We start from the raw sequence: 22464 nt of genomic DNA on the forward strand, positions 1-22464 counted from the left end.
TTAGTTAGAGCATGAGCTCTGAGCAACAGGGTTGCCAGTTCAGTTCCCACAAGGGATGGTGGGCTGCGCCCCCTGCAACTAAAGATTGAAAACAGCGACTGGACTTGGAGCTGAGCTGCGCCCTCCACAATGAGATTGAAAGGCAACGACTTGGAGCTGATGGGCCCTGGAGAAACACACTGTCCCCCAATATTCCCCAATAAAATGTATTTTTTTTAAAAAAAAAACAACAGCTTAGTATTAAGATAAAACGGGACAAAGAAATGTAAGTGCAATAAATTTAGGAAGTTATGTCCTCCACTTCCAATAAGGCAAAAGCGGTGCCTATTATTGAAAGTGATTTCATTTCTTTATGGTTTTGTCTTTCTTCCAAGGTTATCTGAGGAACATAGGTCAGAACTTTGGCACTTTTGAAAGTTTACCAAGCCTTATTAAGAAAATACCAGACTTTACTTGACCACTAACGACTATGACCCAAGGGGTCAGGTTACTATAAAGATTAGGTCAATGTATGTATGTATATAAATATAAATGTACTTGTGGATGGATACATACGAATTGTGTGTGTGTGTGTGTGTGTGTGTGTGAGAGATTTTCTTAACGTATTTACTTATGGAATACGTTTGGAGAGTCTCTAAAATATCTCTAGCAAATTTATTGAATAGAAATGTAAAGGACACCTGAATTTAAGGTAAACTGGGAAGAATAGATACTGGATGATTTAGCCCTAGTAAAGACAAATGAAGATCAATATGGCTAGCGTCTCCTGCCATAGTATTCTGGATTGATTGAAATACTTCAGTTTGATGTTTGGTTAGCTTTTTGAGTCTATGATAATTGTTCACTTACCAGAAATGTGGTGTTGAAACAATGACATTATTTTAGATACACGGCAATTAGTTGTGTGCCATAACATTATATTTCAACTAATATTTCCAAATAACAATGATGAAAATAATTTGCATTTGCCATACAGATATTTTCAAATTACTGGATAGTACAGAAGGACTATCACTCATTTAATGGATTTCTTAGAAAAATAAAATGTTATTAACTTGGGGGAGTTTGATCACTTCAGAAAACAAAATGACCTATACCCCAAAATGTTTAATTTTTCTTCTTGGAAATTATGTCACTTCATTGTATGTGATGAACAAAATTTTAAATGATTACTCTGACCATACTAAACAAACCTGTGTTTCAGTTTTTGTCAGGTATTGTTTTTCCAGGTCAAGATTTGAATAGTTTATCTCTACTATTAAATTAGAGCTGAGGCAGATAATAAATCAGTTAAAGTGTTGCCCATTCCCTCAAAAGAAAATGATTACATTTTTTTAGAAGGTAGAAGGCATACCTCCTTCTACGTTTTTCGTCATTCTAGCTCTATTCTGGTAATTATCATTGATTTATGCAGATAGCTGGGGAACTGTTACATGTCAGGCACTAGAAACAAAACAGTGAACCAAACAACCTTGGTCCTTGTAGAGCTTATGTGCTAGAGTAGAGAGAAGGCAATAAATAATTGTTTATTGTTTAACATAAAAGTTATATAGAATGTTAGAACATAAATTCTGTGGACACAGAGCAGGCAAGGATGTATTACTCTTTCACAGAGTAGCACTAATCTGTCATTCAATATGAATATTGTTATCTTATTTTCTCTTTCAATTTGTAGTTCCAATGACAGGATTCACACAGAGAGCAACCATTGATCCAGAACTGAATGAAATCCATGTCTTATCTGGACTCAGCAAAGACAAGGAAAAGAGGGAAGAGAACGTCAGAAATTCATTCTGGATTTACGACATAGTGAGGAACAGTTGGTAAGTGCCCTTGTCTGTGCTGCAATCCCAACGTGACATTATTGAGGTGGTTGGTTCAAAAGAAGAGAGAGGGAAGGCTGATGTGACTTTGTGGTGTCATACATTTAAATGTCAGTATTGAGGAGAAAAGGCAGAAGCGGTGCCTATATATACAGTATGTTCGGTGAATGGATTTTACCTGTGAGTTGTTCTATTAGTAGATGGTTCCTAGTCTGGGGGCAAAAAATTGTAATTTAGTCTGCGTTTTTGCTGACTTGAGAACAATGTTTTTTTTAATGTTCCCAATTCTTAGTTTTTATAAAAACGAAACAGCAGTGGAGAGGCATTATTTAGCATTTTCAAACCAGGACTTTTTGTCACAGCATCTCACAGAGCTGGTGCTGCTACACATTTTGTCTTCAAAAACACTGGTCTAGAGGATCTAGTTCTAACATTGTGTGACTACTGCATAAATGAATATTCTAGAAAAGAGGCACTTCAGAGAGCTTCTTCCGTTCAGTAATAGGGGGTGGTGCTCAGCAACTAACAAACTGATTATTTTCTAAATATGTTTTCATTTTTATTTACAGTAGAAATGAAAACAATCTCCCATTTTATTGTGAATTGATAGATATTATCTTCTCAGCCTTTGGGTTGAGCCTCCTAAATGCTCTTTGTGTCTTACAACACAAGGTGCGTTGTTCTTATGTGAGGTTTTGACGGACATGAGAAGAACTTGAAAACTCAGTTCCAACAAATTCACATTATTTTGTGCGAATGAACGGAACTTTAAGATTTGACGTAAACAAATTAATAATTGTTTTCTTGGTAATTAGACGTGCAGTTAACTTGCTGTCTACAGTTCTTGAACATTATGAGCACAGCTGCTTTCTAGGATAGAATGCCTTAAAAGCAATGTCTTGCAGGTCTTGTGTCTACAAAAACGATCAAGCTGCAAAGGATAATCCAAGTAAAAGTCTTCAGGAGGAAGAACCATGTCCAAGATTTGCCCACCAGCTTGTATATGATGAGTTACACAAGGTATCCTGACTGCATTGACCTGTAAATTTTCCATGACCTTCAATCTGAAAGAATCCCAAAATATTTGCTTTTGATTACTTTTGAGTGAATTTGATTAAAAAGTTATAATACATAGCAGACATTCAATAGAATATGTAGCAGCTATTCAATCTGATTTCTCCCTATACTGTTTTAAGAGGATAAACATTTTTACATAGTCCATAATTCCTGGCAGTTTAGTGGTTGGGCTCAGATTGTATAGTAAGTTACTAACAAAACCGGTATTATTTCTGTTTTTAGGCCATAGATGATTATTTAGATTCTATATCCTTTGAGACCTTTAGGTAAAAGATACCATGGGAGTGGATAAAAGCTCTTTTTCTTAGCAGCTCCCAAATTAAAGGGTAAATGAATTTCCATCCATAGGATAGATAGAATAGTGCTATTCTGTAACATTATTGAATATGATTTTTTTAAAATTTCAAAAAATGCTTTAACATTTTGTGTAAGTACAGAATATCACTAAAACTGTAACTAATATAGTGAACTCATTATTGCATTGCTTTTACATTTCTTTTTGGCATTACTTGAATAATGGGATAATATTTTAAGTGACTTCACAAATTATATGTGCCATTTAAGATTTGACATTAAGCCCAGAGCAAAATTACAACGCTAAAATTTAGAAAAGTTTCTAGTTACTGTTCACCTTTGGTGACTCCACATGTGTGTCATTTTTTAAAATATATAATTTACTACGATCAACACTTGATTAACTTGATAACCCCCATTATTCGTTGCGGTAAGCAAACTGTTCTTGGATTAACGTCGTAGTATTGTTAATAAACAAAATTTAACTGAGTAAATTTGGAGATCTTATTGGCTTGATTAAATGATTTATGGATTCGGCAGCATCTCATCTAGCAAGCAGAGAGCTACTCTGAAGGGTTATACAAGATGGAAGTCTTATAGAAAGGAGGGTGGGACAAGAAGTCATCAGTAAGAGAAAAATGAAAGTTCATTGGAGGAAAATAAGTGGCCAGGTGATGCTTCTCATTGGCTGAGCTGCAGCATTTAAGTTGGCTGGGCTTATTGCTGCTCAAGAAGAAAATTTTTCTTCTTCCTACTGGGGTAGTAAAGTAGTTGCATTTCCTGTTTGAGAATGAAAGGTAGCTCTCTTCCTGTTGGGGTCTGTAATTGACATCTTCCAGTGGTGGGGAGTGAGAGCTACTTCTGCAGGTTATCCCAACTCCAATTTTAACAGAGGTTTCGTTTTTTAATTTTCTCACTACAATTGCTTTTGTTTCATGTTTTCCGTTGTCAGTGTAATTATGGTAATAGAACTTATTTTAATATAAATGGTAATTGAAGGAAGTAGCCACAGTAATTAAAGTAAAATGGAGACTTGAGAAAAATCAGTAGAAGCCTTTGATAGAAATGCAATGTTTTGATTATTTTTAAATGAGAGTAAGACTGAGGAAGTTACCTGTTACACACTACTAGCAAAATGAAGAAATTTTACTGTGACTTACGTAGTTTCTTGAGTATGAAATGCATTTTTTAAAATCTGTTTTTTTTTTATTAGGTGCATTATTTATTTGGTGGAAATCCAGGAAAATCTTGCTCCCCAAAGATGAGATTAGATGACTTCTGGTCACTGAAGTTGTGTAGGCCTTCAAAAGATTACTTACTGAGGCATTGCAAGTACCTCATAAGAAAACACAGGTATAAAAATATTCACTGAAACTTCTCTAACATTTATCTGCTCTTGTTGGTATTACCTAAGTCTTTGGAAATTTAGTAACATGACTGTGTAAATACTATGAAGATCATGACTTCTGTAAATGCCCTGTTATTCTCCTTACTTTTCCTTTCCTCTTTCAAAGGAAGATACAAAGTGAAGATAGATACTGATGCTAAAATTTTTAAATATAGAACAAGGAAATTTTACAGCTGTTAAAATAATGGGGGAAAAAGTCTATAAAGGTGATAAACCTATCATCAAGTAAGTCAAGGCCTAACCTCAAGATCAATGACTTCTAGATTATGGACATGTACATGACCGGTTGATAACTTTCCTAACAGCAAATGTGACGATATAGTTGACTAAATAATATGTTTATAATTTGATGTTTCAGAATACAACTTCAAATGTAATTATAGTTTTGCATCATTACTTTTGCCATTTAATTGCAAAATCACCTAATCATTTTCATGTATGTCTCCTGAGTGATGTTTGTTTGCTTTTTGCTTTAGCAGGTGATAAGCTACTAGAAAATGTAGAGAAGTGTACCTGTCCTTTTAGTTACTGACAGTGTTAGATGATAAAAATTTATAGTTTGGAAGAAGGTTAGCATGTAATGATTAAAATAGCTACCATTTATTGAGCAATTTTTGTGTGCTAGATCCTGCATATTATTCTCACAATAAGCTAATGGAGTAAGCTCTGTTACCACTATTTCATAAAAGAAGAGATGAAAGCATTTTTAAGTGGGTTATATAACTCATGTAAGGTCACTCAGCCATAAATGACAGAGCCACTTAGGTAGGTAGCTAGGTTTGGCTTTGGTAGATAAAAAGGTAGATAGGAAGGAAGGGAGGGAGAGAAGAAGGGAGAAAAGAAAGGAAGGACTCTATCATCTCATGTCTTCTGTTTACTATCTTCTGGGTTTAGTCTGCCATTTATGTGTCCTGTGTATGTCACATTCTGATTGTCTAAGAGAAAGTAGCTTCTTAGAGAGGGTTCACTGGAGAGAATATCCCCACCAGGCCACTGCTGATCAAGCTTGAGATAATTGCTTTTGGCTCAGGTGCCACAACTCTGGTCTAATTCGTTGTGGACAAGATGATAGAATAACATGACCCCTGCCTAAGAAACTCGCGTCTGGCTGGCTGACAATCATGGTATCATGTGGTACAAGACAGCTGTACTATTTTGCTAGTCTTTGCTCTCCTTGAAGTACAGGTACCTTCTCACTGAGATTAGCTCTAAAGACAGGAAATTATTGATGCCATCAGCCTGAACACCATTGTGAAAAGCTCATTATTTTCCTTTCCCAAATGAAATTAAATGTCTTTTTCTCTTTCTCCTTGTACATTTGAAAAGCATACAAATTTATTAGAAATAAATCCATATACAATTATGCCACAACAAAAGGACAGTTACCTTATTTAAATAGATAAATAGTCCCAACAGACTTTTTTTTTTTTAAGAGAACTCGTTTCCTTTTCAGCTTTGGATTCAGACCTGTGTTTGATTCTACTTCTGCCACTTACAAGCTCTTATCTTGGCCAGATTCATTCTCTGGGCCGCAGTTTCTTATCTGTTTTTAAAAAATTGATGATAAAACTTATCATAGAGTTATCGTGAGGATAAACAGAGTGATATATGTAAAAGGCTTGATACAGTGTCTAGCATGTAACAAATGCTCGATGAGCTGCTGCAGTTGTTTTTGTTATTGTCATTACTGACTGAGGCATTGAAATAGTCTCATTAAAAATATCTAATCAGGGGCGGCTGGATGGCTCAGTTGGTTAGAGCACAAGCTCTGAGCAACAGAGTTGCCAGTTCGATTCCCACATGGGCCAGTGAGCTGTGCCCTCCACAACTAGAACGAGCTGCCACTGAGCTGCCAGAAGGGCAGCTGGTGGCTCAGTTGGTTAGAGCGTGAGCTCTCAACAACAAGGTTGACTGGATTTGGAGCTGAGCTGCGCCCCCCCACAACTAGATTGAAGGATGAGTTGGAGCTGACAGGCCCTAGAGAAACACATTGTTCTCCAATATTCCCCAATAAAATCTTTTAAAATATATATATATATCTAATCAGTGTTAACGATACTCATTAAAAGAAACTATACTCCTTTCTGTTTCTAAAGTATCTGTTAAGCACCTCCAGAGGGAAAAATGTATCACACAAATCTAACCAAGTATTTTTATTTCTGCTTGTTTTTATGAAATATTTTGCTTTTCTGCAGTTTTGTTGTGTAAACTATTTGACATATTTACTGTTTTGTAGTTGACTTTATCTTAGTTTTAAGAGGAGGGTAGGAAGTGCTCTCACCCAATGTCTAGGAACACAACTAACGACATTTTCTTACTTCTGGATTTGCAAACACGGGTTGTTTAGATATTCACAATACCTCCTCATGCACAGAGTGTTTCGCTTCAGATCTAAAAGACATTTCTGATGTTTCTCATAACTCCAGACAGTTATTATTCTTGTTTATCTTTCCTAGGTTTGAAGAAAAGGCCCAAATGGATCCCCTTAGTGCTCTGAAATATTTGCAAAACGATCTTTATATAACTGTGGATCATTCAGACCCAGAAGAGACAAAAGAGGTAAAAGTGGTGATATACTTCAGAAACTGAGCTTTAAAAAAAAAAGTCTTTCTAACTTATATTTGTTGATGTTGCTCTCATACGTTTAAAGGAAAATCCGACACTAATAATGGCACAGAGCAGATGGAAGAAAAATAGAGCAGGCTTATTTTCATGTAATAGACATTGAAGTCACACAGAAAACCCTTGCTCCATTTAGAAAAGGATTTTCAGGTATAAAGTTTTAGCTGAGATATTAGTTTCGTGTTCTGGGGAAAGAAATGGAAGTTTTTACTTCCATAGTCCCATGCTTCAGTTACTAAAAGATTACATAATAGTTTGATAGAAACTTTTCTGCAGATGCTCCAGAATCCTTTGAGAAGAAAGAAAACTCCCCTCTCTGTAAGGAGAAAGTGAAGAGAGGTTGATGGAAGTGGAATTCTTGCTGCTTTGATACTTAGTTATATGAGTGTTTTAGCAGTGTGGTCCCACCGGATGTAGGCTGCTGATTCCATTCATCAGTAGTCCCTAAGCTTGAGAAATTTGTAGCAGATTATTGCTTTTCAGTGTTTTTGTTACATAGCCTGAGATAGGAGCAGAAGAGTTAATACAGTGTACTGTTTAGTATTTGCGTTTCCACAGCATGTGAGTACACCTGCAACAAGTTTCATGATTTTACAGCCTGTCTTCCCATTAACTTCTGAGATTCCCTTTGTCACTTTTTCCTTTTGCCAGCCATCCTGTTCACGATTCATCTAGCAACATCTGAACTGTAATCCGTTTTACCTTCCACTCACTGAATTGGTGCTGATTGTATGTAGTTCTGCCCCTGACATCTGTTTCTCTATTAGTTGTTGCTTTGCTTTAGCTTTGTAACAGCAGCGTCAAGCTGGGTTTTTCTCTGCTCGGCATTGACACAGGTTTCAGATTTGAGAGCAAATCACCTTCAGGCGCCAGGTTCATGGTACTTCCCAGCAGTAGAGCCTGCGTGTCCTTGGCACCAAAGCACAGAGATACTCTTTCATAGTTGCCTACTGTGAAAATAAATCCTGTTTCTCTTACTCAATATTGGTTACAACTTTTCATGAGGTGGAGAATCATCAGAACACACTTTAGAACCCCCCTGAAGGGGGACGGTTAATTTTCTTTCCTTGCGTCAATTCACAGTACTATTTGAAATAAGGGAAACTATCGCAGTTTTGCAGAGTAGCAGAAAATATTTGATTTAATCTGTTGTGGTTTATAACTGAACGTAATTGTAGAGAGTCCAGTAATGTTCGTTTTGTTAGATCATGCATTTGAAAGTTATAAATAGATTTCCTTGTGTTTTCTCCATAGTCTATCTAAAATGGCTATAACCCGGGAACATTCATTTTTTCTTATTTTTTAAAACCAAAACAAAACAGAATATTGCCAAGAAAATAATTTCAGCTGTGTGAGCTGCAAGTAGGCCAAAGAAAACAAGACAGTTTGTTCTTAAAGCTAAGCTGATGGGAAAAACCAGGACAGGGAGGTATCTCAAGTTCAAACAGAGCCATTTCTTAAATTTTGGTAGTGGGTTTCTCTTTTTCTCCTTTCCTCAATAGTCTCAAATTGTGATTTTGTATGCCACAGACTTACATTCTATTTCTTAAAAGTTTTGTCTATCAAGAGGTCTACAGCCTAGCAGAAGTTAGCTAAAATGGTGTGCATGTATATCAGCGTCAGAATCACTTCAGAAACGTTCTCAAAACAATACCCTCACCATAAGATGTTCTTCTGTCTGCTCTTATGTAACAGAAAGAAAATATCCTGACATTGGGAATTACTGGTCTGTGAGATTATCATTTTGTTCAAAAATGTGTGAACAGATTTTGTTTGGGGGAAAGACATTTCTTGGAGACAGTTCCAGTATGTATACTTACAGTGTTTGTTAGTAAGGCACGTGGATCTTCACTTCCCTTTTAAGAAGTCATTGCCGTTATCAGGAAAGACCTTAGCGCTGTTCATTTTCTGTAGTAGCTTTTCTTGTTCTCTGTGTGTGCTTTACAAAATTTTCATTATGTTAAATGATTATCTCAGCACCTAAAAGTGGATTTTAGATTTTTCTCTTATTTTCGAAGGTGGTTATCATGATGGTGTTCGTCATATTGCCTGTTGTTGGGGAAATGACTACCAACTATATACCAAATAATGGTTCTCTGCTTTTGTCCAGCCTCCAGAACATGAGTTCTAAGTTAATGATGGGCTTCTAGTAAACCTTATGAAAATGACCTTTTTTCCTAGAAGAGGCCCAAGAAAAGTATATCTAAATCATTTTTACCATTTTTCAGAGAAGACTCTATAATAGAGAAGGAACGAGAAAAACAAGTTTCCAACCAGTGTTGCGCATTTTGTATTAAGTACACTTCTGCTGAGCTTCGCCTAGTGCTGGTGTCATTCATTTAACAGATGTGTATTGAGTCCCTGCAATACGCCAGGCATTCTTCCAGGCATAGGAGGGATAAAAAGGGTAAAGGGAGATCAAAATCATAACGGGTGAAAATTGGGTGGTTGCTGTATGAAATATGATGACCATAATAGACCGCATTTAAAAATGAGATTTCCACAGACTCGAAGGATGTGAAACAGTGACCTACACTGGTCATTTGGGGGAGATAGTTCCTGGCAAAGGGAACGCTAGAACCAAGACCCCAGGGTGAGTGCATTCTGGTTTTGTTCAGGAGGGCAGCAGGGAGGCCATTGTGGCTGAATAGAGGTGAGGGGGTAAGAGTAGTCAGAGGTGAGAGAAGAGCAGGGGTTGGGAGATCAGACTGAATGACTTCGTAAGCCATTGCTGGGGCTTTGACTTTGATTCTGGATGAACAAGGAGCTAGTTCAGGGAGGGTGTTGTGCAAAGGAGTGATATGATCTGCTGTGTGTTTTAATTAGATCCCCAACTACTATATTGAGAGTAGACTGAAGGAGAATGAGGATGGAGGCAGAGATTGTAGAAATCTAAGCAAGGGATTACTGTAGCTCAGACCAAAGTAGTAGCAGTAGAAATAGTGAGAAGGGAAATGGATTGGATTCTCAATATATTTTAAAGGTAGGATCAACAGAATTTTATGGTGGATTGGATGTAAGGTTTGCAAGAAATGACTCCAAAGATTTTGGTGGGTGGGTGAAGTTACTATCAACTAAAATGAGAAGCCTCTGAGTAGACCTGGTTTGTAGTGGTGGGTAGGAGACCTCTGACTGGAATCAGGAGTTTAATGTTGACTATATTCAGTTTGAGATGCATATAAAACAGCCAGCTGGAGATACTGAGGTGATAGTTGTATGTTCAAGTGTAGAGTTTGGAAGAGAGGTCCTGATTTATTTAGATTATATAATATCAGTAGGTACCAGTTAAAATCCTAGACCCATACATACCAGTTTCATTTATTTAATCAGATTATTCAAATGGCAGTTTTTTCCCCATCCTTTTGTATGTAGAGCCAATAAATCTTAGAAGTTAGGAAAGAGGAACAAGTGAACCCTTAGGTAGAAGAGAGAAAATGAGTCAAATAGGAAACAAACAATAGAAAAAATTTTAAAGAGGAATAGTGAAACAAATTATCAACATCAAAAATGAAAAGGGGAAATCATATATACATTAGAAGGTAATGAGATATTATGAATAACTTTGTCAACAAGTTTAGCAACTTGATAAAATGGACAGATTCCTTGAAAAACACAACTTACCAAAGCAGACACAAGAAGAATTAGAGAATCTTAAGGAACTCCATGTCAATTACAGACAGAAACTGAATTTGTAATTGAAAATTTTCTAACACTGAAAACTGTGCACCTGGATGGCTATATCAGTAAATTCTTCAACCATTTAAGAAACAAAAACATCAATTCTACATACTCTCAGAAACAGGAAGATGTTCTAACTCCTTTTATGGAGCAGCTTTACTCTGATATAAAAACCCAACAAAAATATTACAAGCAAATAAAATCTCTCAGGGATATGTTTCTAACACTGAAAACTGTGCACCTGGATGGCTATATCAGTAAATTCTTCAACCATTTAAGAAACAAAAACATCAATTCTACATACTCTCAGAAACAGGAAGATGTTCTAACTCCTTTTATGGAGCAGCTTTACTCTGATATAAAAACCCAACAAAAATATTACAAGCAAATAAAATCTCTCAGGGATATGTGCAAAATTCTTAATAAATTTTTGCCTAATTGAATCCAGCAATATATAAAAAGGTTAATGCACATGACCGAGTGGGGATTTCTCCTAGGAATACAAGATTGGTTTCACATTTGAAAATCAGTCATTTACTGCATTGACAGAATGAAGGAGAAAAACCACGTAGATCATCTCAATAAGTAAAGAAAATGCATTTGACAAAATTTGAAACCCATTCATGATAAAAATTCTTAGCAAACTAAGAAAAAAAAGAAACTTCCTAATCTCATAAAGAAAATCTATGAAAAACATGCCAACAGATGTCATCTATTCAGCATGTAAGAAAAAGAAATAAACAGCTTATAGTTTGGAAAAGAGGAAGTAAAATTGTTTGCCATTGTAGATGACATTATTGTATACATAGAAAACTCCACACATTCTACAAAACAATATACTAAGTGAATTTAAAAAGGTTACAGATAACAAGGTCAATAGAAAAACATTGTTTTTATATTTACAGTGAACAGTTAGAAAATGAAATTTTAAAACTTGTTTAGGGGCCAGCCCGGTGGCTCAGGTGGTTGGAGCTCTATGCTCCTAAATCCGAAGGCTGCTGTTTCGATTCCCACATGGGCCAGTGGGCTCTCAACCACAAGGTTGCTAGTTCACCTCCTCAAGTCCCACAAGGGATGGTGGGCTCTGCCCCCTGCAACTAAGATTGAACACAGCACCTTGAGCTGAGCTGCTGCCCATCTCCTGGATGGCTCAGTTGGCTGGAGTGCGTCCTCTCAACCACAAGGTTGCTGGTTCAACTCCTGCAAGGGATTGACCCCCCTGCAAGGCTGCACCCCCTGCATCTAGCAACTGGACCTGGAGCTGAGCTGCGCCCTCCACAACTAAGACTGAAAGGACAACAACTTGAAACTGAACGGCACCCTCCACAACTAAGATTGAAAGGACAACTTGACTTAGAAAAAAGTCCTGGAAGTACACACTGTTCCCCCCAAAAAAAACCTTGATTATATTAATATCAAAAAACCAAATATGTAGTAATAAGTCTGTTTTAAGAAATTAAAGAAGACCTAAATAAATGGAGAGATATATCACATTTATGGATTGAAAGACTGAAAATTATGAAGCTGTCCATTCCCTCCAAATTGTTTTTTAATTTAATAGTCTATCAATATGCCGGCATTTGGGTTTCGTCGTTGTTGTTATTGTTGAAATAGACAAACTGATTCTAAAATTTATATGGGAATACAAAGACCCTGGAGTAGTTAAAATAATCTTGAAAAAGAAAAACAAAGCTTGAGGTCCCATACTACCTGATTTTAGCACTCTGTATAAAGCCATAGTAATCTAGGCATTGTGATACTGGCTTAAGAGACACATAGATCAATAGAACAGAATAGAGTTCAGAGATAGAACCTCATACATATAGAATCAATTGAGTTTTGGGGTTTTTTTGTGTGTATTTGTTTACCAGCTTGCCAAGTCCATTGGGGAAAGGAAAGTCTTTTTAACAAATGGTGGTGATATCTCAATCTCTATCTCACATTTTACACAAAAATTAATTTAAGATGGATTATGGATATAAATACAAAACCCAAAACAATAAAGCTTCAAGAAGAAAACAGATTATCTCCACAACCTTGGGACAGGCAAAGATATCTTGGACATGACAGAAAGGCACTAATCCTAAAAGATAAAACTTGATAAAATGATTTCAATAAAACTAAAACTTCATTCATTAAAAACATTATATGAAAAATAGGCAAGCCACAGACTAAATAACATTTGCAGTAGGTATCTCTAACAGAGGACTGATACCCAGCATAATATAAAGAACATCCGTATATTTTTAACTCTTCCTTTTTCCTAATTGTTGCTTAGATAGTTACTTCTGGAATATTTGCATATTTTCTAATCTTCAAAGGACCATTCGTCAGAGCTTACAAACATTAGTGTGGTTGATAACTGATAATTTAAAGGTTGGAAGCATAGGTATAAAGTACATCCTGAGAAATCAGTGGTATCAGCCGCTCAGCCTTGCAAAGTGCCAAGTAACTCCATTCACATTCTACACATTTATCTACTCTTATTCTTTCCTTTAACTTTCCTGTTTTCCATTATCCTCATTCAAGATAAATATAAATAATTCTCCTAAATTTTTTTTTTTACCAATTTGTTAAATTACCAGTGTTGGCAATAGTTTTGTCTTATTTTGTTTCGTTATTATTCAGTTACAGTGTCTGCTTTAAATGAGCTAACTGACTAGCCCAGGAATCTAATCAACATTTATATTATTTCAGTGTATAAAAGGCCTCTGAGCCTTCATAATTACATAGCAATATAATTATACATGGTCGTGGAATCCTGATCTAACTTGTAATGTAGGAATGGCCTATACATAATAACTATGCTTTTTTTTCTCAGTTTGATTTACACAGCAGAGACAGCGGGTGTTTTATAGTAGCATGTGTTTATTTTTGAAATGAGAATGCATATACACTAAGAACTGGTGTCCAGGGTACCAATGTATCTATATGTAATAGATTCCCAAGTGAATAATTTTCTTATTTCAATTGACCAGTTGTTTGTTAATAAATACATATTTTAATAAATTTTTAAAATAAAACAATTCCAGGTCTTGGTCCAGTATTTTGAAAAACGATGAGCAGTCCAGTAGAAAAATCTGCATATTCTTTAAATGTGGTGTTCTTGCCACTCCATTTGGTAAATAGACTTATGTACAGAGACATATGGTGGCTAATAAGTGGTTAAAATTATAGAAGTTATTTTTTTCTGATGTGCTTCGCCAGCTAATTTGCCCCTCTTTCTTTTACAGTTTCAGCTGCTCGCTTCAGCTCTGTTCAAATCTGGTTCAGATTTTACAGCTCTAGGTGAGTGGTCCAGTGTACTTTATCCATATGGGAGGTAGGCTTTGGGTTTTTTAAAATGAAACAGAATGAGATGGTTCATCTAAACAATGAAGTAAGATTCAAGGTAGAATGCAAAATTTCTACTAACCCGCTACAAGGTTATTTTCCAAGCATCAGTTCATTGATCAGTTTGCAGTTCCTGCTACGCCAGTGGCTGGGTTATGCAAACAGATGGCAGTAGAAACATGATCAAAATAAATTAACTTGTACAGCATTGTTATGGAATGCAGGCTGTATTACTGATACACATACTATGAGACAACGCTTGTTGGTTGAATGATTTTTCCTGTTTGTTCTTTTTGGAATTGTCTGGTATCAACAGAATGGTGATGGGTAGGCAATGAAATAAATGTTTTGGGAGGAGAGAAAATAAATTATTTCTTAAAATGGGAATTTTTTGTACTTCGGTATCTTAATTCAAGACAAATTCTACTTGAAATGTAGGTGTTTTTTAAGCCCCAGATATGGGCGTCAGTCTTCATGTAGGAGTACTCTCACTGACCATTAATGGATTATTAAAGTGAACTAGACTGTAGTAAAATGGGGAATTTTTAGAAGTTCCGGAACCCAGAACTTTAGTCAGGTGAATTTTCAAGGATCTTTTTGTTTGGTCATTATAGCTTCACTTTTTCAACAAGATACTAGCTTTTTGAAGTATGGGAATGTCTAGCTTTTCTCTTGTCATCATTGTAGAATATAGTCACACGGTGGATGCATGTTAATCCCATCGATGCCAGTGATATTACTAGTTGCCTTAGAGTTGAGCGATACTATTGAAATTTTCTGATATATGTAATATAAATACTATTCTTTATCTCTGGAATAAAATAACCCTTTGGGATGTCAGTTTAATTCCTTCATTGTTTGTCTTTTTGTCTCTTGAATGTAAACCATACCTCAAATTAAAAAAAAGCAGATCATATGTAATTCCGGTATTTTTCACTGGGATGGGAAAGAATAGCAGTGTTTTTGGGGGGTCTTGCCCTTTCTTTTTCCATAATGAGTAATGGAGCCTTCTCTACTGATAAAGGCAACATGATCCAGTCCTGAGGTCTACTTCCAGAGTAGGTAGGGTTCCACAGGGCAACGCAGAGCAGACCACTGAAGCACATAACTCCAATAGGTTCTCCTAAAAATTTAGATAGTCATTTACGACTGGTCCGTACATAAGGACGGACCAGAAAAAATGTTTTCAGGCTATTAGAAATCTCAAGTCTGGGACGAAGAATCTAAGTATAAGCATTCTTTTAGAAAGTTCACACCCTTTTGAATTTTATCATTTGAAACAGATTTAGTGATTCGTGAATTGAGAGCGTGGCACACAGCTCTTCAGTTGGAATGAATATGTGCCTTGTTATGTATGGATAACCACAGCCCAGAGGCGTTATTTTGGTTATATTGGTGGGCTGGGCAGCACTTAAATGTCTCTCTGGCTGACTTATATTTAGCCTTTAGGACAAGAATTTCTTGGCAGTCATCGAAATATGTTGGGCTGTTTTCAGCAAATACTTTACCTTTAACTCCTTTCTTCTGTCTCTGCCCCTGTTCACTGCCAGCTAATATATTTTGTCAGGAACAGTTTGTTTTATTTGGATTCCAAACAAACGTCAGACACACTAAGAACAATATAAACACAATAGAAAAAAAAAAAGCAAAACGGGAAAATTCCTGTGGGGTTTTGTTTCCTACTTTGTCTGTTAAGAGAGGAGAGTGCAGTGTAGCGGTTCCGAGTTAGAACCTAAGGTCACCTAACAGCTCTGCCACTTGCTAATTTTAAAACTGACCTTGAGCAAGTCACCTTTCTAATCATTAATTTCTTCATCTATAAATGGAGGTAATGAGAGAATTTACATCAAGTTGTCGAGAGAATTACGTGAAATAATTATGGAAAATACTTAGCATAATAAAATACTTAGTAAGTGCTCCATTCAGGGTACTGTTATTATTGCCACCCTTAAAAATGGAATCCTCTTTGCAACATTGGTGAATTTGGATGAAGAGTAAATTCAGTTTTAATAAGGAGAAATTTGATATTTATAAACAAAAAATACTTTTCATGAAATTTATAAACAAAAAGTACTTTCCATAGGTTTCATGCCTGTGTGTAGAGTTTCTGGTTCTTGTTTTTACTCATTTTTTTGTCAGATTTGTTTTCCCTTTACTCCTCCTAGAATTGAAATCAAATGGGTTATTTCATGTATAGATGTATACATCTTTCATGTGTAGATACACTGAATATTTCATTTTCCAAATTCTCTAAGTAAAAAAAGAGCCTCACCCAAACTTTCTGACTGACTCCCTTCTAATTAATCCAGTTTATCTTAACCTCTCAGAATTAAGTAAAAGTATTGGGGGCGGCCAGTTAGCTCAGTTGGTTAGAGCTTGGTGCTAATAACACCAACGTTGCCAGTTCAATCCCCACATGGGCCTCTGTGAGCTGTGCCCTCTTTTTTTTTTTTTTTTAAAAAAAAGGTATCAATGTTATATGTAATTTAAATAATTAGAAAGATAATGATTTTTCAACAGCTGGCATTACCTAAGTTTTGAAAAATTACTGACTTCAGCGAAAAATAACTTTTTGGAATCTTTAGTTTAGAGCTCTGGTGGCTGAGGGCGCTTATAAGCTTGGACCCAGGCATTTTGCTAATTTTAAGAGTAGTGTCTTGTTTCCAGAAAGTATGCTTCGGAGCAATTAAGTGTATTTTCAGCAAGGTAAGTGACAAGGAGGTCGAATCTGGTCTACAGACCATATTGTCTTTTTTTGTCTTCACATCTCTCTTTATAAGTTTTACGGTCCAAGTAGGATGTGCAAATATGAATTCAGGCATGTGTTTAAAATGTTTTGTGTCTATGACGTAGTGCTTTTCGGCACTGTGTTGACAGTTGTGAATGAGGAGCCTTAAAAATTTCACAGCATGTGCTATGTGCCCTTTTAACCTTTATACTTTTGCTATTTCCACCAAATTTAGATTTCAGCAAGATACTTTCTTCAACCTCCTGTCTGTAGTTCACATGTTTACAGGTGCTTTTTATATAATAATGAGTTTATTATTAGGAATAGAAACTGTAAATAAAGAAACTTATATCCAGAAGAAAAATGAGAATTCTTGCTGCTACTTCTTTTTCATCATAAATAGGAAAAGCTGCCTAGTCTGTATAGGATGTTAATTTAAAAATATATTCCTAATAGGTCATTTTGTTTTTAGAGCAGTCATTGTCTTTAGTCATAGTAGTAAGTGATAAAGTGATAGCTAATATTTATTGAGCAGTTACTATGGGGTCAGGTACTATTCTAAGCACTTTATATGTCATAACTCATTTAATCTCCATAATTACCCTATGAAGTAGCTGCTGTTATGATACCCTTTGATATATGAAGAAACTGGACACAGAGAGGCTAAAGTAAGTGGCCAGAAATAGTGCTAGTGAGTGCCAAAGCCAGGATTCAAACCTTCGTAGTATGGCTTCTACTCAAGCTCATTTCCTAAACCAATAATTAGACTACCTTTCATTGAGCTTCCCCAGTTTTCACTACTCCGAGTGATTAGTTCCTCATTTCATTTTATGGTGAAAATGAACTGAGAGAAGCAGTAAACTGTGATTGGGATAAAACATGAGATTTAGAGTCAATACAACCTTTTTTGTCCTAGCTCCGCCATTTAAGTAGTCATGTTACCATTGATGAGTTTCCTAGCTCCCACCCCTCTTTAATGTATTTTTTAAAAACATTGACTACAGGTAAAGCTTAAGATTCTCCTTGAATAGCTTTCCTCATCTCTGTCCGCACTCCTCAAGTGTAACAGCCATCCACGTCTGGCAGATCTTTGCACAAACACACACAAATGCACAGACATACAGGTGCAGTTGGTTCTCGTGATTTGCAGTCGTTCTGTTCTGTGACGTCACCAGGAACACTGAATTCCTAAAGACTGAACCGTTGTTCCTATGGGACACACAGAGGTGGTTTCCTGCCAGCCTCTCGTCATAGCCTTTCCATCAGCAGTCAGTGCATAACCTTCCTTTATGTGTGTTTCTGTTTAAAGGTATTTGTGTATTATTTATTGTTGTATTTGTATGTTAGTCATATTGTTGATTTATTGACGTTCAACTCAACAACCAACAGCACTGTAAATTCATTTTTAAACCAAGTTACCTAATACATGTGTTTTCTCCAGAAGGCACATCACAGCCCTCTGGCGCTTAGGAACACTAGACAGCACTTCAGCACTGCACTTGGGGGCCGTTCTAAGCAGTGAAGTCACCAAAAAAAACACAAAAGTGACAAAAAACTGTTGATATTATGAGAGCTGAAACAAGAAGGCAGAGCGTCACCCAGTTCAGCCTTGGCTGAGAACGTGTCTGCCAGTGACCACCAAGTGCCACAAGTATTGATGGGGTTAGAACTCAAGTTTAGTGAGGAGGCACATGCACAAATGTGTGAATAATGAGACTCGATAATGAGGACCTCTGAATAATGAGGATCAGTTGTACATATGCACGGTCACATAATGTAAAAGCATGGATTCTGCAACATAACCGTTTAAAATTTAGTGATGTAGCTGGGAGGTGTTCGCATGAAACTCCACTAGACTATTGTATTAGTAAGTGATACATAGTATTCCGTAATAGTATTCAGACCGAGTATTCCATCATTTAACCCATTCATCTAATGATAGTCCAAATTTTAATTTCCTCATTGGTAAATGTGAATAAAAGTGAAAGATGTTCTTTTGAGGATTAAATGAATTTATAGCGCATTGCCTACAAATTAATAGGCACTCAATGAATATTAGTTAATAAAAATAGATAAGTGGGCTTTAGAATCAGCCAGACATGGGTTCACATTCCATTCTCTTCCTTTACCAGCTAACTCTAGCCCTTATTAAATTACTGAATTTCTCTTTAAGTTTTCTCATCTGCAAGTGGAGTTTATGTTAACTGCTTCATTGTTTTTGTGTGTGTGTGAGACAGTGAAATGAGGTTATACTAAAGTATCTTGCACACAGTAGTAACTTGGTGTTTCTTTCCCTCCTAAATCACTTGATGGCATGAAAATGGTATTACTTCTTTAGAGTACTATCACAGAATCAATACATCTTAAAATATACCACATTTTTGCAAATAAAGAAAACAAAGAAGCAAAAAACCCTAAAGTTGAATACAAACAGAAATAAATAAACCTGTCTATCAAATTGGTAACATTACTACACAATAGGGGGAAATAGAAAAAAAGAAGACAGATAAATAAACCTGTCTATCAAATTGGTAACATTACTACACAATAGGGGGAAAAATAGTATAATGCTTAGATTACATACTCAGATACAATCTAAAAGAAAAAGCAGAGAATTTCTGCTGATATTGACAGGGTATAGTAATTCTGGAATGTGTTTTGTGTGAGTTTTGGGCTGAGCAAATGAGGAAATATGATGTTGCTGGGAGCCAGTTTTTCTAGTGGGAGAAAGGAGATATAAATATGGAATGGGATAAGGAAAGGTAGAATCCTCGGAGGTTCTTAAAAAATTGGAATAAGCTAGGAAAACATGAACTCATGATTCTGTTTTAAAAACACCCACTGTATGTATAATATGTACATATAGGCCTAGAAACAACAACACCCTTGGTAATTAGCACAGCTGATCTTGGTTTCTAAGTATCATCCACCACTAAAATTTTTTACCTTGGAAAAATAGTTGACTCCAGAGCTGTGATGAGCTTAGATATCTTTCTTTGTCAGAAAGTAAGGAAGTGCTCAGAAATTAATGGGGACATTTCAAAAAGACAGGAGCTCAAAAGAGGTCTCACTGGCCAAATCTGGGACAGTATGAGTATGTAGATGAATAATGACAGTAATGAATATAACATTGAACAAGAAAAGGATCTATGAGTATATGTTAATGCAAACAAATAAATAAATGGAGGGAAGAAAAGGAAAAGTTCTTTACAATTAATGTCAACCAATAAATGTAGAAGGAACTGTCGAGTTAAAAAATCACCATATGGGGTGGCCAGTTAGGTTTAGAGCATGGTGCTGATAACACTAAGGTTGCCAGTTCGATCCCCACATGGGCCACCATGAGCTGTGCCCTCCTTTAAAAAAAATCCTCATATAATTAGTAAATTGTTTTAGGAAAAATCATCAGTGAATGCTAAAATCATTGGGTGCAGGTCTCTTGGAAAACACGATATTTTCACAGTCTCAAACTATCTTCTCACCAATAGCTTAATAATTGCAAAGGTAGAAAAGAACACCTTGGACAAATCGGGCAGGTGATCAAAGTTAACATCCTCAGTCTTGGGACAAACTGATAACCACATGCCTCCTGAGACGATGCTCTGAGAAGGACACAGTATCACTTATGTAGTATTCTTGCCAGAACTGCAGAAACTGAATCTGATCATGAGGAAGCATCAGATTACCCAAATTAACACATCCTGCTGCGTAACTGCTCTGTACTCCTCAAAAATATCAGTGTCATAAAAAAAAAAAAAAGAAGGCTGAGGAACTATTCCAGACTAAAGAGACTTAGAAACTAAATACAGTATTTGATCTTGGATTGAGTTTTAGATTAGTGGGGGAAAATGAATTATTGGAACATAAATGTTAACCTTCTTAAATTTAATATATATATATATATATATATAGGTTATTTATGTGAATGTTCCTGTTCTTCAGTGAAATGAACTAATTAGCGGGAAGATGTCTGTCATTTACTCCCAGATAGTTCCGCAAACATATGAGGGGGGTACACACACACACAGAATGAGAACGAGAACATGTGGCAAAATGTTACAATTAACTATTCTAGGTAAAGGTATATGAGTTGTTATTCTACTCATGAAACTTCTGCGAGTTTGAAATTTTTCAAAATAAGTGGAAAATAAAGCAATTTAGAAAACTCAGAAAAGTGTAAAATAGACAAAAAAGAATATATAACCTTGTTGGTGATTCAGAGATAATGTTTGTTTACATTTTGGAGTATTTCCACTTATTTCTATGATAGGACAGTAGGCTTTGTTAAATCTAAGCTTGGCTCAAAAGAGAAATATTTGCCCTCAAACTTAAAATAATATTTTTTTTTTTTTAATAAAAAGGAATGTACCTTTCTTGAGGCATTGTTTATTTTCCTCCCAGGAAACTGGTATCCTTGGAGATGGTATGTTCTATTCATGTTCTTTACAAGATTAAAAAACAGATTGCACCTAAAACGGCATTCTCATTAAATGAAAATCAGTCCAATTGGAAATAGTCTTCACTGAGTATCATGGCGTATATAACTCTTTCTGGCCCTGTTTCTGTTTCTGATGGCACTGAGTAGCACTCTCATGTCTCAGCCATTTGGGGAATGGGGAAAATCAAAAACTACTTTGTTTATCATTGCCATACTTCATATGTGCATAAGAAATTTGAAGCAACTGGGAGAATACACCAGCTGTCTGAAGGAAAGAGGCCTGTCCCTGAATATTCCTTCGCTTGGAGTGAACTTGAAATGTCTTCTAGATGTTAAAGGGAGAAAAAAATCCTATAATTCAATGTTCCCCACCTTTTAAGATTGTCATCCACTTACTAATATTCATCTGGATAAAGTAGTTTATTGCTCTATTTTTGACATGTGTGCCTAGCCTTAGAGCCTGGTACATAGAACCATAAATGTATGGTATTTACTATTTGCCAGGTACCATTCCACATATTGTATATATATTTCTTTCCCTTAACCATCTGTGTTTCCTCTCAGTTCTCTGAGACCACTTCCAGCTCTCAGGGCCTTAATAAATTTAGACCACTTTCTGAAGACCCCTTTCATTTTGATTTTATTATATTTTTATTACAAAAAGAAGTGTTGTGGGTCAGAAGCACTAAAAAGTCAGAAAAGGAGTGAAATATCCTCAGTGGAGGAGAAGAGAAAATTGCTTGTAAGGAAGAGAGAAATCAATATTAGTTACTCAAGTGCCAGGCATTTGGCGAGGTTCTCTTCACATCAGTGCATTTAATCTGCACAATAACCTTGTGAAGTAAACAGGATTATCATCACAAGTTGACAGCAGAGGAAACAGTTACAGAAAGCCGATTAGCTTACCCAAGGTCACAGCACTGCCAGGCAGTGGAACCCATGTCGGTCTGGGTGAAAAGCCCGATCTGGTTTTGTTTTTTTCCATTATACATGGCTGCCTTTCTCAACTGGCGTTTGTGTTACATGTTGAGTTTAATACCCATTGGATGAGTTTCTTTGTATC

General features: G+C 36.1%; 1 protein-coding gene across 13 annotated transcripts in view; it reads left to right on the forward strand.

Annotated features, from left to right (window-relative positions):
- MKLN1 (muskelin 1) overlaps positions 1-22464 on the forward strand; it is a 290273-nt gene that overhangs the window by 262908 nt on the left and 4901 nt on the right. For all 13 annotated transcript variants that reach the window (XM_081038815.1, XM_081038811.1, XM_081038805.1 and 10 more), the window contains 5 exons: positions 1676-1823; positions 2729-2843; positions 4408-4547; positions 7059-7161; positions 14136-14190. In XM_081038815.1, the coding sequence (XP_080894941.1) occupies positions 1676-1823; positions 2729-2843; positions 4408-4547; positions 7059-7161; positions 14136-14190 (561 nt within the window). The remainder of the gene's footprint in view (positions 1-1675; positions 1824-2728; positions 2844-4407; positions 4548-7058; positions 7162-14135; positions 14191-22464) is intronic.

The sequence above is a fragment of the Rhinolophus hipposideros genome, assembly GCF_964194185.1.
Source record: "Rhinolophus hipposideros genome assembly, chromosome: 25".
Taxonomy (NCBI): Eukaryota; Metazoa; Chordata; class Mammalia; order Chiroptera; family Rhinolophidae; genus Rhinolophus; species Rhinolophus hipposideros.